Genomic DNA, 12959 nt, shown 5'->3' with positions numbered 1-12959 from the left:
GGCCTGAATGAGTAATGACGGCTCAAACCAGATAGACCAGACCCAGGGCCAGGACGCCAAGTGAGGAAAAAAAGAAAGTGGGCTGGGACTCTCGACGTCACACATAGCCTCCTAGCTGCTAGTAGCAAGCAAGCGGCTCAATACACCCTCCCCCTCTGTTAATCACACATTAGAGTATGGCTCTCTGGAGTAGCCTACATCCTACATGGCTATTCTGGGACTGGGTAGGAGGAGGGCATCATCACATTACACAGGCTATGACTGAATTAATAAAAGCATTCATTAATTTATGATAGATTGCTAATGATAAGGCCTATGTATAGCCTATACTTAATTAACTAACAGACTGTAGACACACACAAACACACGCACGCGTGCGTGCACATGCACACACACACACACACACACACACACACACACACACACACGCGCACACACACACACACACACACACACACACACACACACACACACACACACACACACACACACAGATTGATTGATTGATTGATTGAAGTATTTATTAACAGTTTGCAGAATTACAGTACATTTCAAGCACAACTCAATACAAAAACTGTTAACTGATGTCAATTCATCAACATTTAGAGAAGTACAAAAATACACTTCTATATAGCCAAAAACAGGAACTCATCATAAAGGAGGTACACTGATTACACACACAGACACACACAGACACACACACACACACACACACACACACACACACACACACACACACACACACACACACACACACGCACGCACGCACGCACGCACGCACGCACGCACGCACACATGCACGCACACGCACACGCACACACACACACACACTAGGCCTACTACTAGCCTACTACTCCATTATTATCTAGTAATATTGTATATTATTGTATTTCTTTAAATGTATTGATGAATTGAATACACAGGAGGACCACAATGGAAGCAAGCCCTTAAAGGACCACTTCACAACTTTTCAACCTCTAAATATAATTGGTCCTCTGCACTAATAAATAATAAATTACCAAAAATAACGGTAGTGGGTCGCACACACCAAGACTTCAGTTCAAAATATTTATTGAATTAAATTACCACCATTTTTTTCTACTCAGTCTGTGTCTCATAGGAGGGCTGTGGTCAGTGACATCATCGTTAGGCAGATATTTTTTTAAACAAGTTTAGATTTGTATTATCGTGAGAACGATGGCTTCCATTAACGCATTGCAACTTTTCAAGGAATAGAAAGCCTGCAGTTTCTATTAGGTTCCCCATTGATGATGTCACTGGTGGACGGGTTTCTGAACTGCCCACAGCCCTCCCATGAGACACATGCCGAGTAGAATAAAATTGTGGCATTTTATTACGAATATTAGTGAGGACCAATTATATGAACATAGGTTGAAAAGTGGTGAAGTGGTCCTTTAAAGCTTTTTGTTTTTTGCATACTACAACAATAACAATTATTATTAGCCTATTATTAGCATTAGCTTAAGCCTATTATTATTATTATTATTATTATTATTATTATTATTATTATTATTATTATTATTATTATTATTATTATTATTATTATTATATGGCGCAGTTATTTTTCTTCTTTAACTGGTAAACTGTCAGTTTCCATACCGGAACTAAATTTCCCAGTGTCTTGAATGAAGATAATAATTAATTACTAATATCTAAATAAACATTAAATCAATCTTGTACATACTACATACCGGTAGTTCACAGTTAATGATGGCATCATTTACACAAGACAGTGTCAGTGATTGATTGTAATGTAAGAAAAGCTGCTTTGTAAATCGGCAGCACGGCCATTTACGACGTTTAGTATCGAAATGCGGTAACTGGCTGGTTACCAAGGTAACTGAGCAATCGCTGACATACTGCCGGAAAGTGCTCACTGTGTTGTGTGTGGCTTGGGAATGAAGCGGGTTGTCAGGAGATGGTGATGAATTAAAAGGTATAATTTCTGATCTAAATGATCTATGTTTCATAAAAAGCGACGTGACAACAGTGTATTAAAACATGGCGGAGAGATTTGATAACCTCGAAGAGCACCTGGAGAAATTCGTTGAGAATATTCGACAGATGGGAATCATCGTCAGCGATTTCCAGCCCAGCAGCCAGACGGGACTCAACCAAAAACTGTAAGTATTAAAGTAGTTCACGTTAATGTATACCAGATATATGGGTTTTCTATGAATATGATTTATTTGAACCAAACATAGCCGATCTGTGAGCTCACAAGTTGTGTGATCAACGGGTGATCGGCTATTTTCGGCAGGCGGCACCGTCGTAAGGCGACATATAACTCCGGTTTACAGGACTGGATGGACTACTGGGGCACAACATCACTAGTCCTTCTCTCTCTCTCTTACACACACACACACACACACACACACGCACACACACAGTTGGTAATTAGCTTGATTACATGATTATTCCAATCCACACCTCATCTTCTGGCACCCCCTGGGTAGCCTGGTTCCCCTGGGCCCCCTCCTCTCTCCCTCCCCCTCTCTCAATTCAATTCAAATGAGCTTTATTGGCATGATAAAATATACGTTTACATTGCCAAAGCAAAATCAAGATAAAACAATAAAATAAACTTGTAAACAGTGCTGTGTTACATTAACACTTTGAGAAACTATAAAAAAAGATTGTGCATTTTCTGTCGGAGATGGTTTGGTTATACATCCATATAGGAGACACTTTATACTTTTGAAAAGTGACAGCAGTATTTCAATGTGTTTGCATTCATTTGGATAAGCATTTGCATGATTTTCAAACTCCTTGGGTGATTCTATTTCTAATCCGTACTGGGAAGTATGTCTCTGATGTCACTCACGCAGGCTGGAATGGCTTAGGGTCGACGACAGTCGTACAGCATCTTGCAATGGGTCTGGTCCACAATATTCGATAGACCACCAATTTACCCATGTACCTGTCTAAATACTTCCTTAATGTTAATGAAGTCCACACCCACAACACCAACAGAGGTAGTGCAACAAACCATTTACAACCCAGATTCGGCACAAACAAGGGACTCAATTATTTTCGCTCCTATGCCACCAAAACGTGGAACGCCCTACCAACAGACACTAGTTCTGTCTGCCTCAGCAGGTTCTGTGTTTTGTCGCTGGGTCGGTGGCAGGTTTCAACGGCAGGCTGGCATCGCTGTTGCCAGCCAGGGTGTTCTTGCTGGTGGTGGTTTCATTGTGAAGTAAGCAAAGTACAGTACTGTATGCACATTGCATACCCTACCCTACCCGGCATGTAAAGCCACCAGATAAGCATTTGAATGCCTGATCTGCATGTGGACAGGCAACGCGGGCCACCCTCCACCACCCCCCGCCCCGGACAGTATAGTGAGGACAAAAGAGTTGTTAAGGTGCGTTCAGACTTGGATGGTTAAAGCGGCGCGATTACATACAAATTACAAAGTCAATGCAAAGTCGAGACGAGAATTGCGCGAACGGGCGCAGTGCGACCTGGCGCAGTACAAACGGGACGAACCGATTATTCAGGTCTAATTCCTCATGGGGGCTCGAGCCCCACCGCCCCCACGGAGTCTACGTCACTGCCTATGGGTAATGATGGTGTACATCAAAGAAAGGCCAAAGAAGCTACAGCGTTGTTAAAACAACCCCCCCACACACACACACACACACACACACACACACACACACACACACACTCTCACACTGTGACACACACTTGCTAGTCTGAGAGTCTTGCAACAAAACCGCTTTAAGGTCAACCACCACACGAATGCAACTCCTTGCAACTGCCATTGGGGATAGTGGTTGTTAACTTGTTAACAGTGGAGTGTTGTTGATTAGCAAGACAACAATTGGAAGTGCCCACCCCCTTCCTCCTGCTTACACTGTAAAATAGTGAAATTTACTATGGTTGTGAAGACCATAGATTTACATTAACTTTTGATTCATTGATTGACTGATTGATTGACTTTATTGACCCAAGAAACAAATTACAACAACAATAGATTGCACACCGCAGTCAAAAGGGCAACACAAAAAGCCCTGAGGCTTATTTGCTTTGTGGTTCCATCAATGTTAATGTGCCACCTGGGGGGAAAACAAATGGCAATGTTAAATTACTTATTTTCTGTCAATTACACACCCCATGTCATGATGCCTTGGATTCATGGAGATTGTTAGTTTGTCGCATTCTGACGCCAATAATGACCGGCGGAGTCATCAAATTATTGGTTTAGGAATATTACAAAAATACAAAAATCTCCATGAATTCAAAGCTTCATGAGGTTGATTGATAGAAATTAAAGAACATTTCCATCTACAAGTTATAATGTAAGTAAACCCAAACATGTCCAGCCTACCGGAATTTTGGTACTTATTGTACTTTCCGGTTAGACTTTTGGTATTATTCCTCGTCCAGACTCCAGCTTAAAGGACAACTTTATTTATTTTTTCAACCAAGGTTCGTTTTAAGCCCAAAGTACCACACCATGCAACTCCTTGGGTCTAAAAGGTTGCTAGGAGGAGTTGTATGGTGACCCTTTGGTGTGATTTTGGGGCTTTGAATTCCATGCGTTGAATCACTTGGGATGACGTGGACATATCACACCGCTGAGACAACGCTAAAACCGTCTCGACCCTTTGGTGTGGTTAGGGCTTTAGGTTGTTATTAGAGAAAGTAAAAGATCAGTTTTATTATTATTATTTTATTTTTTCATTTGCTGCTTTCTTTAGTTTTTTCATTGATCCTTTGTGGAGAGTGCATTGACATTTTGTTTTGTTTCATGGTATGGCTCATTATCATTGGTTAATAAGAACAAACTCCATAAAACCAGCAAAATAGCTGGGGTACGATTTGAGAGTATGACCTCAATGTATGAGACCCGGGTACTCAGGAAGGGGAAAGCTATTACTAGGGACAACACACACCCGTTACACAGCCAATACCATCTTTTACCATCAGGGCGACGGTATATGGTACCTTCCCTGCAGGCTAGGGCCTCAAGATCGTTTGTTCCCATAAGTATAGGACTTATGAACAAGCAGGCCCCATCTCAGTTCCGTGCATAAAGTGTGATGTGATGCCTCTTGGAACTATGACTGGTGGCCTTCTGTTGGCACTGTTTCTTTATTGTCTATGTACTGTGTGATCTGTTTGTTTGCATGTTTTATGTATATCCTGATGACTGCTGTGCACAAAACAAAATTCCGAAAGGACAAATAAAGTATCTATCTACAAAAAATATGTATTTGTTTACAACATTTTATAGCGATTTCATTTTCATTATTTACTATAGACCTACTAGACCTCAGGAAATTCTGGCCACAACAGATCACGGGATCTACTGAATGTGAAGCAGGAGGTGACAAACTGAGCCTACAACACACAGTATGGCATCCCCCAGTACTCTACCTGCACATTCAGTAGATCCTGTGATCTTTTGTGGTCAGATGTAATTTCCTGGGGTCTAGTAGGACTATAATCAATATTAATATTAGTATTCTTTTACCATGGCTTCCGAACTAACAAAGCACACACAGCCAGTGTGAGAGGAAAGGGGAGGGAGGCCAACAACATGTTTATGAGATGATTTATATGAAAACATAATGCCATGAATAGAATCATTTAGCCTAATATCAGTTTTTGGTTGCTTGAACATATGATCGGCCTTGTGATCTGGGCAATCTGAAAAGGTCCCAAGCCACCCAGTCCTGACACAATCTGTACAAGAGGAAGACACACAGTTAAAATGTTCTAACCGTGTCACGTTACCTTTTCAGAAACTTCATGATTTCCGGATTACAAGACATCGAAAAGTGTCGTCAGCAGCTTCATGAGATCAACGTTCCACTCGAGGCCTTTGAGTGAGTCACCTCTCATATTACTGTAAACTATTGTACCGTAAACCTCTATGAATGCAAAATTCAGTAGGCTATCTATTTACCAAATTAATTCTGGAGTTAAACAGGCCTTCAGCATTGAAGACGGTCGACTGTCGCACCATGTCCTTATTCTCCAGTGCCGTCAGCTATAGTGATATTTGTGTTCACAGATACATCGATCAAGGTCGGAACCCTCAGCTATACACAAAGCTGTGTCTGGAGAGGGCCTTGGCCAAGAACGAGCAGGTCAAAGGAAAGATCGACACCATGACGGTGAGAAATTATTGTCTTGTCAGGGTGAAATGATTCAACATTCAACCGGGTGTGGCAGTTGTGTCGCATTGTATAGCGTACAATACGGATGTCATGTTGTATTGGACGCTGTATTTCTCTATATGCTTAGGACACACATTCTCCCATAGATACATAGGTACGCACAACAAACTTACACAAGATTGTGTAAATAAAATCCTGTGATACATGCGCGAGACCTACAGGACGTAGCCTGCGCCTCTCTCTCTCCGCACACAGGAACATACAGGGCGAGACAGGAGTCGGGATGCTAAAATCTCTGTCTCTCTGCTTCTCGCGCTCGTGCGCACAGTCCGCACACACACAGCGCACATGGTGGTCCAAATGTTTGCCCTGCGTTTTAATATCAACATTATTCAAGTGAGATGCGTTGGTTTTATAGACTATTTAACAGCAATATTAGGCTAAAATAACTACCTATGACACCTGGATTTACCTACGGAATGAAGTTTATATACATCTATCGATACAGACAGACAATACAGACTTTCTGTCTGTGAGCATTTGTGAAAATGTGGCGCAAATCTTTGAATATATATTCTTTCAGAGCGAATGTTGTCGGCGGCCAACTACAGATAATTCTGGGGGTCCTTGACATGAAATAGTTTGAGAACCACTGATAGAGAAACACAAGTTTTTCTGAAAAGGATTTAGAAGACATTTGTAGAATCCAAGTTAGGTCTAAATGGGTTAAATGGCACTTTGAAGAAGAAAGTAACCTAATACTTGTAATACACACATTTTTGATAACAATTTGAATTAAACATTGTCATCGTTATTGCAGAAATTCAAGAGCCTTTTAATCTCGGAGCTTGGCAAAGTCTTCCCAGAGGAGATGGCCAAATATAAGGCCATACATGGAGAAGACCCCCCGTCCTAGTGGCACCCGGTGTACCCTCCTGAAATCCACGCCTTTAAGTGGTGGCTGCCAATATTAACCACATGAACCCTCAACCTCCCTAAGCTTGTGAGCTTAGGGAGCTCGGCAAAGACATTTGGTGTAGATGGGGTGGGAAAAAAGGGGGCCCAAGTACAGACCCCTGGGGACAACCAGGTCAACGAAGTATGTAGGGTTTAAGTGGTTAATTTAAAAGTAATTATGATGGGTGTTTTTTCTGTGTGGTTTGTTTAGTTTTTTTGCTTTGGTTGTTGCTGACTTCGATCCTGTGGGACAAGCTTTAATTTCAGCCCAGCAGCCATATTCCTGACTCCATTAATCACCCCTATTTTTTTCCCTTGGAAGATTTGAAGGAGCTCGATCAGAGCATTTGATATGTAAAATGTTAAACAGCTGAGCTCATCCCTAGCCAATACAATACACATAAATTTCAAACTGTTTACGTGGTATAGTTTGAACTGTTTGTACTGGATCTCTCTCTCTCTTGCTCTCCGGTGTCGCAGCATGCTGTAATAGAAAAACAAAAGTCATTTTTGCAGTGGGTTGGCAAGAAATTGTAAGGAGTTATGCTGCTTTTTTTATGACCACATTGATGTCATCAATCAAACATGGTGTGCAACAGAATGTCTTTAACCCAACTGTACAGTGGATAGCTTTTGGGTTTTCTGCATTTCTGAGGAAATTCATCCACCATTTGTACATATGTTAATACAATAATCCACTGTACCTTTTTTTTAAACCTTGTCCCAGTGTCCAACATAGCAAGTTTATAATGCAATTCATACCGTTTTGTACCAAACTCAGGTTTCTTGACAGCCATGAAAACTGAAATGCAAATGTTTTGTGTAGCAATTTTGCGCCTGACAAATTGACATTGCCAGAAAGCATAATTAACTCTTCTTTGTTATGTATTTTAATTATATAATTTTTGTTAATAAATTAGCCTCTTTTGGAGTGAAATTGAGTTTGTTTTATTATAATTATATTGTGTGTTTATTATTAGTTTAAATACATTTTCATTACATTTGTGTATGCAAAATAGTGTCCACAAGAAGATTCTTATCTTTATGCATAGGATTCTCACTACCTGAAAAGTTTACTACAGTAATGTGTATAGCATGATACATATCAACAATAAGAACATTATCAGGTAATCTAACTACTTTGAAAATGAAGTCAATTCTCTACATGACATTTTGGTGTCTATTCAGTTGTAGAATAATGTTTGACATGTACATTATTCTCTATATAATGTAATCAACAAGGATTTGAACTTGACCAAGATCAGTTGTACTGTATATACTAGTGTCCTGTCCAACAGTGTTGTTTTTGGCAGCAACTTTTTGGTCAGTCTCCTGTAATTTTTTTGTGTTAGTCTAGTTTTAGTTGACTAAAATTTTAATTCAAAATGTACAAAAACGTTATGCTGCTAATTTGCTGTACATGGCAACAAGTACTCCAATAGGGGTTCCCATCCTGGGGGGGGGGTAAAACACCAGATGGGGTTCCCGTCCTAAATGGGTTTAACACGATAATGTCATATCAGTAATATCAGGTAATGTAATATCAGCTGTGATATCAGATAATGTAATATCAGCTTTACCGGACCCGGTAAAGATAGCTTTATCTTGCTGAAATGTGAGTAGGCTACATGTTTACTGTATGTCAGTGGGAAAGATGCAAATTTGAGCTGGGTGTCACAATGCCGCAGTGACATCACTTGACACAGGGTCATACAGGTCATGTGTCCACCGCAGTGTTGTTTTTGGCAGCAAATTTAAATTTTCGTTTTTGTCATAGTCTCTTGAATATAGTTTTAATTTAGTTTTAGTCACCTGGAATGTTTTAGTGTTAAGCTAGTTTTAGTCGACTAAATATCATAAGATTTTAGTCGAAAATATGTTTTGGTGAGCGTTGATGCCGTCGTAATGACTGATTTTACACTTCACAAGCTCACAACGCGTCACAGTGTAAAAAAATACTTATACTGGATCTCTAGTCCCTAACATTTTAGTCTAGTTTGAATTTGTTGACAAAATCGACAGTATATTTATTTAGTCATAGTTTTAGTCATCATGCCTTAGTTTTTATGTAGTTTTCGTCAGTGAAAAAAATGTAGTCGACAAACTTTTTTCGTCTTAGTATTAGTCGACGAAAAGATCACTGGTCCACCGGTGTCCAGTGAAAGTTGCGCTGCAGCACGCGTGTGTCTGTCTGTCTGTCTGTCTGTGTGCAGGCCGGGGAGGACAGATGCCCCGTCATCGGGAACAGACCGCACGCCTCCTCAGTCCTCACTCCTCCTTCTGGGGGGGATTAAGCCCAGCGACACGCCCCACTGACCCTGAAGGCCTGTCCTCTGGGACGGAGGGAGGGGAAAATGAGCCCCATTACCGGTTTGTTGTGATCTGCGATGCTGATGATGCAGCATGGTAATACACAGACAGGCCCATCCTTCATCTGTGCCTCTTGAACAGGTGTGTTGGGGGGGGGGGGGGGTGATGCGTGATGTAATATTCTCTTTGCTTCACAGTGATGATTCAAGAGTTTCATTAACTGTCATTTTATACTTTGGCTATTCAAAATATAGCAGATATACGGTACTGTACAAGCTCATAGCACATCACTTTGTGCCGCTCTAGGAGCATGTATAGGCCTATCTGCTATTTAAAACAATAATCGTCAACATTAAAAAAAAATCTTTTATCAATTTTTAAAGCAACTTTTCTTTTTTACCTAAATCTTTGCTTCTTGGGGGTCCCTGGAACAATATGTTTGAGATGGGGGTCCGTGGCCAAATACATCCGCTTTGGGGGTCCTTGACATGAAAAGGTTTGAGAACCACTGAACCTAATTTAGAAGACATTTTAGAATCAGCCTTAAGGTCTTAATGGGTTTATAGGGGTTGTGTCTCTGTTTTATTGTTTAACAGCTAAATATATCTGTTAGAATGTTCCATGGTGTTTCAGTAGCAGGTCAGGCTGACCATTGACCAAATGTAATGTGTAATAAGTGTCAAGGGGAGCCTCAAATAAAGTACATCGTGTACACAGGGAGACACAAGAATGCTTGGAGCAATGTACCCTTGTCTAAAGTGTCCCTTCAGCTAATTATTTTTTGCACTGCTCCGTAATAAACAGCCACCAAACCGAAGAAGATCCGTCATCTTTGAATCAATTGTTCTTTTTCCTCACAGAACCCTGTACGGTCTTACGGACTCTAGCAAACAACACCACCAATGTAGCCCAGTAATAAACTAAGCTCCCCGCCCGGTAAGTCTACATTCTGTATTTTCAGAGGTATAACACTTCTGTGTATCATTAATTAACAGGGATTGCCTACTTAGGCTTAAAGTGTCAGTCAGCATTATTCACACAGAAACACTTTGTATGAATTGAAAGTTTTTTCCCGCAGTTCAGGTATTTTAAGGTTGAGCTGCTATAGAACACTGCTGGCCCGCTGCCACACATTGAACCTGTTCATCCCCTGTGACCCCCTTTCCACCGCTTGGTTCCCAATGGGAACCACTTCAGTTCTTTTTGGTTCTTAGTCCATGAGCCAGACCCAGGGCTTGACATTAAGGCTTGTCCTTTGTCTTTGCAACATGCTACTCCTTGCAACCATTATCCGCAATGGCAGTTTGGAGGAGTAGCGTTGGTGTGGACTGGCCTTAAAGCGGTTTTGTTGCAAGGAGTTGCAAAGTGAAAATGTAACTCAAATCTTCCCTGGAACAAAATATTTTGAGATTGTTGCCCAGGCCAAATACATATACATTAAGTAACATAAGTTTTTTCAGAAAACCGTGATAGAAGACATGTTGTAGAATCGGCCTGCAGGTCTTAATGGGTTAAGCATGCATCAAGCATCTTCCACTTTGCCTTTGTTCTGCTCCTCGGCTGCTTTTGTCCGACGTTCTACCTTCTGACCCAGAGGCTGTCTTACATCATCCGCAGGCGAGCTGCTGATGGAATTGCTTATGAAATTGCAGTCGGGAACTCGGGATCAAGGACAGCCTTTTCAATCCAATAACACGGTGACGCTGTGAGATGGGAAATAAAAGGAGCCGATTTTTTTAAGTTTTTTTTATCCCTGACGTGCGTGCGTGCGTGTGTGTGTGCACGCGCCTGCCTGCCTGCCTGCCAACCTGCTTGCGTGCGTGACTGTGTTTCAATGTGGGTCAGGCCATATCTCTTACAAGCTGACGCTGTATGAGAAATGTGTTGAAGGTATACAGGCTATCTGTCTCCACAGAGCAGAGCATTGAGAACTTTGCATGACTCACCCAAGGTGACAACAGTCTCTGTGTTGTCTTCTGTACACTTTACTTTCCTCCCCCTCAGTGTCCGCTCAGGCACCACACACACACACGCACGCACGCACGCACGCACGCACGCACGCACGCACGCACGCACGCACGCACGCACGCACGCACGCACGCACGCACACACACACACACACACACACACACACACACACACACACACACACACACACACACACACACACACACACTTCAGTGTTACCAAGGCTACCTTCACAAGGCCCTCCTGGGTAACACTAAAGCTATGTATACCCATGTCTATGTAATACACTACTGTATATAAACATACTTATAATGCATTATAATGTGCTTTTATTATAGTGGTAATCATAACACAATATAAAGCACTTTATAATTTGCTGATAACACACTGATAACACAATTAATGAAGCATATTGAGTATTTATGACATCTTATCATCTTATGACAGATTATAATGCATTATAATTATGCTTTAAGGCAGTATAGACATGGGATGCATAGCGAATGTTCCATTTGTACACACTAGAGTTAAACCCTCTAGTAAAAAGTTACAACTGTACTTGGACCACTTTTCTTTCAAATCTCTTTGCCAAGAATTGCCGATCTACAAGCTCACTTGTGATGCGTTGCCAGCTTGTAGATTTGCTATTTATGGCAAAGGTCGTCCCCCCCCCCCTCCCAGAATTGTACACATGCAGGGGTTCTACATTTCGGACCGGGAACCCTTTTTGGTGTTTTAAGCATTCTGTTCTACTTTAGCTAAATAGCAGATCTACAAGCTCGTAGTGCGCTTGTATAGGTCTGCTATTTTTGAAAAATCGTGAAAATGTGGCACAAATCTTTTTATATATATTCTTGCAGAGCCAACGTTTTAGCTCAAATCTTTGCTTCTGGGGGTGGGGGGGGGGTCCCTGGAACTACATATTTTCAGATGGGGGTCGGCGGGCCAATTACATATATTATTTTTGGCGGTCCTCGACATGAAAATGTTTGAGAACCACTGACATATAGAAACATAGGGTTTTTCAGAAAACTGTCAGGATTTAGAAGACATGTATAGAATCTTTTTTCAGGTGTAAATGTTAAGGGTCCTTTAATAATGTTCCCAGAGGAGTGGTATCATGGCCTGTGAGACTGTGAGTGATGGATGTACTGCAAGGCCCATAAACGCCATCCGTGGAAGTGGATGGAGTGTCTCTGTGTGGATCTTTACGGGCGCCGTCCTGATTGGTATTTAACAAGGAATGACGCTGACAGATACCCAGGGATGGAATAAATATTGGCCAGAGTCTCGTAAACTCCGTCTATAACTGTCCATCTGCAACTGTCCCAATTTTATACATTTGCAAACTGAAAAGCTCCACAAACGACTTTTGAAATCTATAGCAGTGAGCTATATCCTTGGGCTGCTGTAATAAGTCATTATTAGCTTGGCAAGCTTCCACCCATGCTTCTGCTATATGCTTCTCAGGAAAATGTCGGTGTCCAAATAAAACAAATGCGGAAGTATAGACCGTTCTTCTGGGTGCTTCAGAACGCCACTGAGCAACTCCCATTGAAATGAATGGCA

At 41.4% G+C, this 12959-nt stretch overlaps 1 protein-coding gene across 1 annotated transcript; it reads left to right on the top strand.

Moving 5' to 3' along the window:
• The first annotated feature begins 1893 nt into the window (after positions 1-1893).
• On the top strand, positions 1894-8281 carry med10 (mediator complex subunit 10). The gene is made up of 4 exons (XM_080788348.1): positions 1894-2144; positions 5778-5861; positions 6050-6152; positions 6976-8281. The coding sequence occupies exons 1-4, from the start codon at positions 2023-2025 to the stop codon at positions 7069-7071; spliced, it is 405 nt and encodes a 134-aa protein (XP_080644474.1). The 5' UTR covers positions 1894-2022; the 3' UTR covers positions 7072-8281.
• The last annotated feature ends 4678 nt before the right edge of the window (positions 8282-12959 follow it).

The sequence above is a fragment of the Protomyctophum bolini genome, assembly GCF_963924005.1.
Source record: "Protomyctophum bolini genome assembly, chromosome: 17".
NCBI classification, from domain to species: Eukaryota; Metazoa; Chordata; class Actinopteri; order Myctophiformes; family Myctophidae; genus Protomyctophum; species Protomyctophum bolini.
The sequence above is the reverse complement of the archived record's forward strand: the minus strand, read 5'-3'. Positions and strand labels throughout refer to the sequence as shown.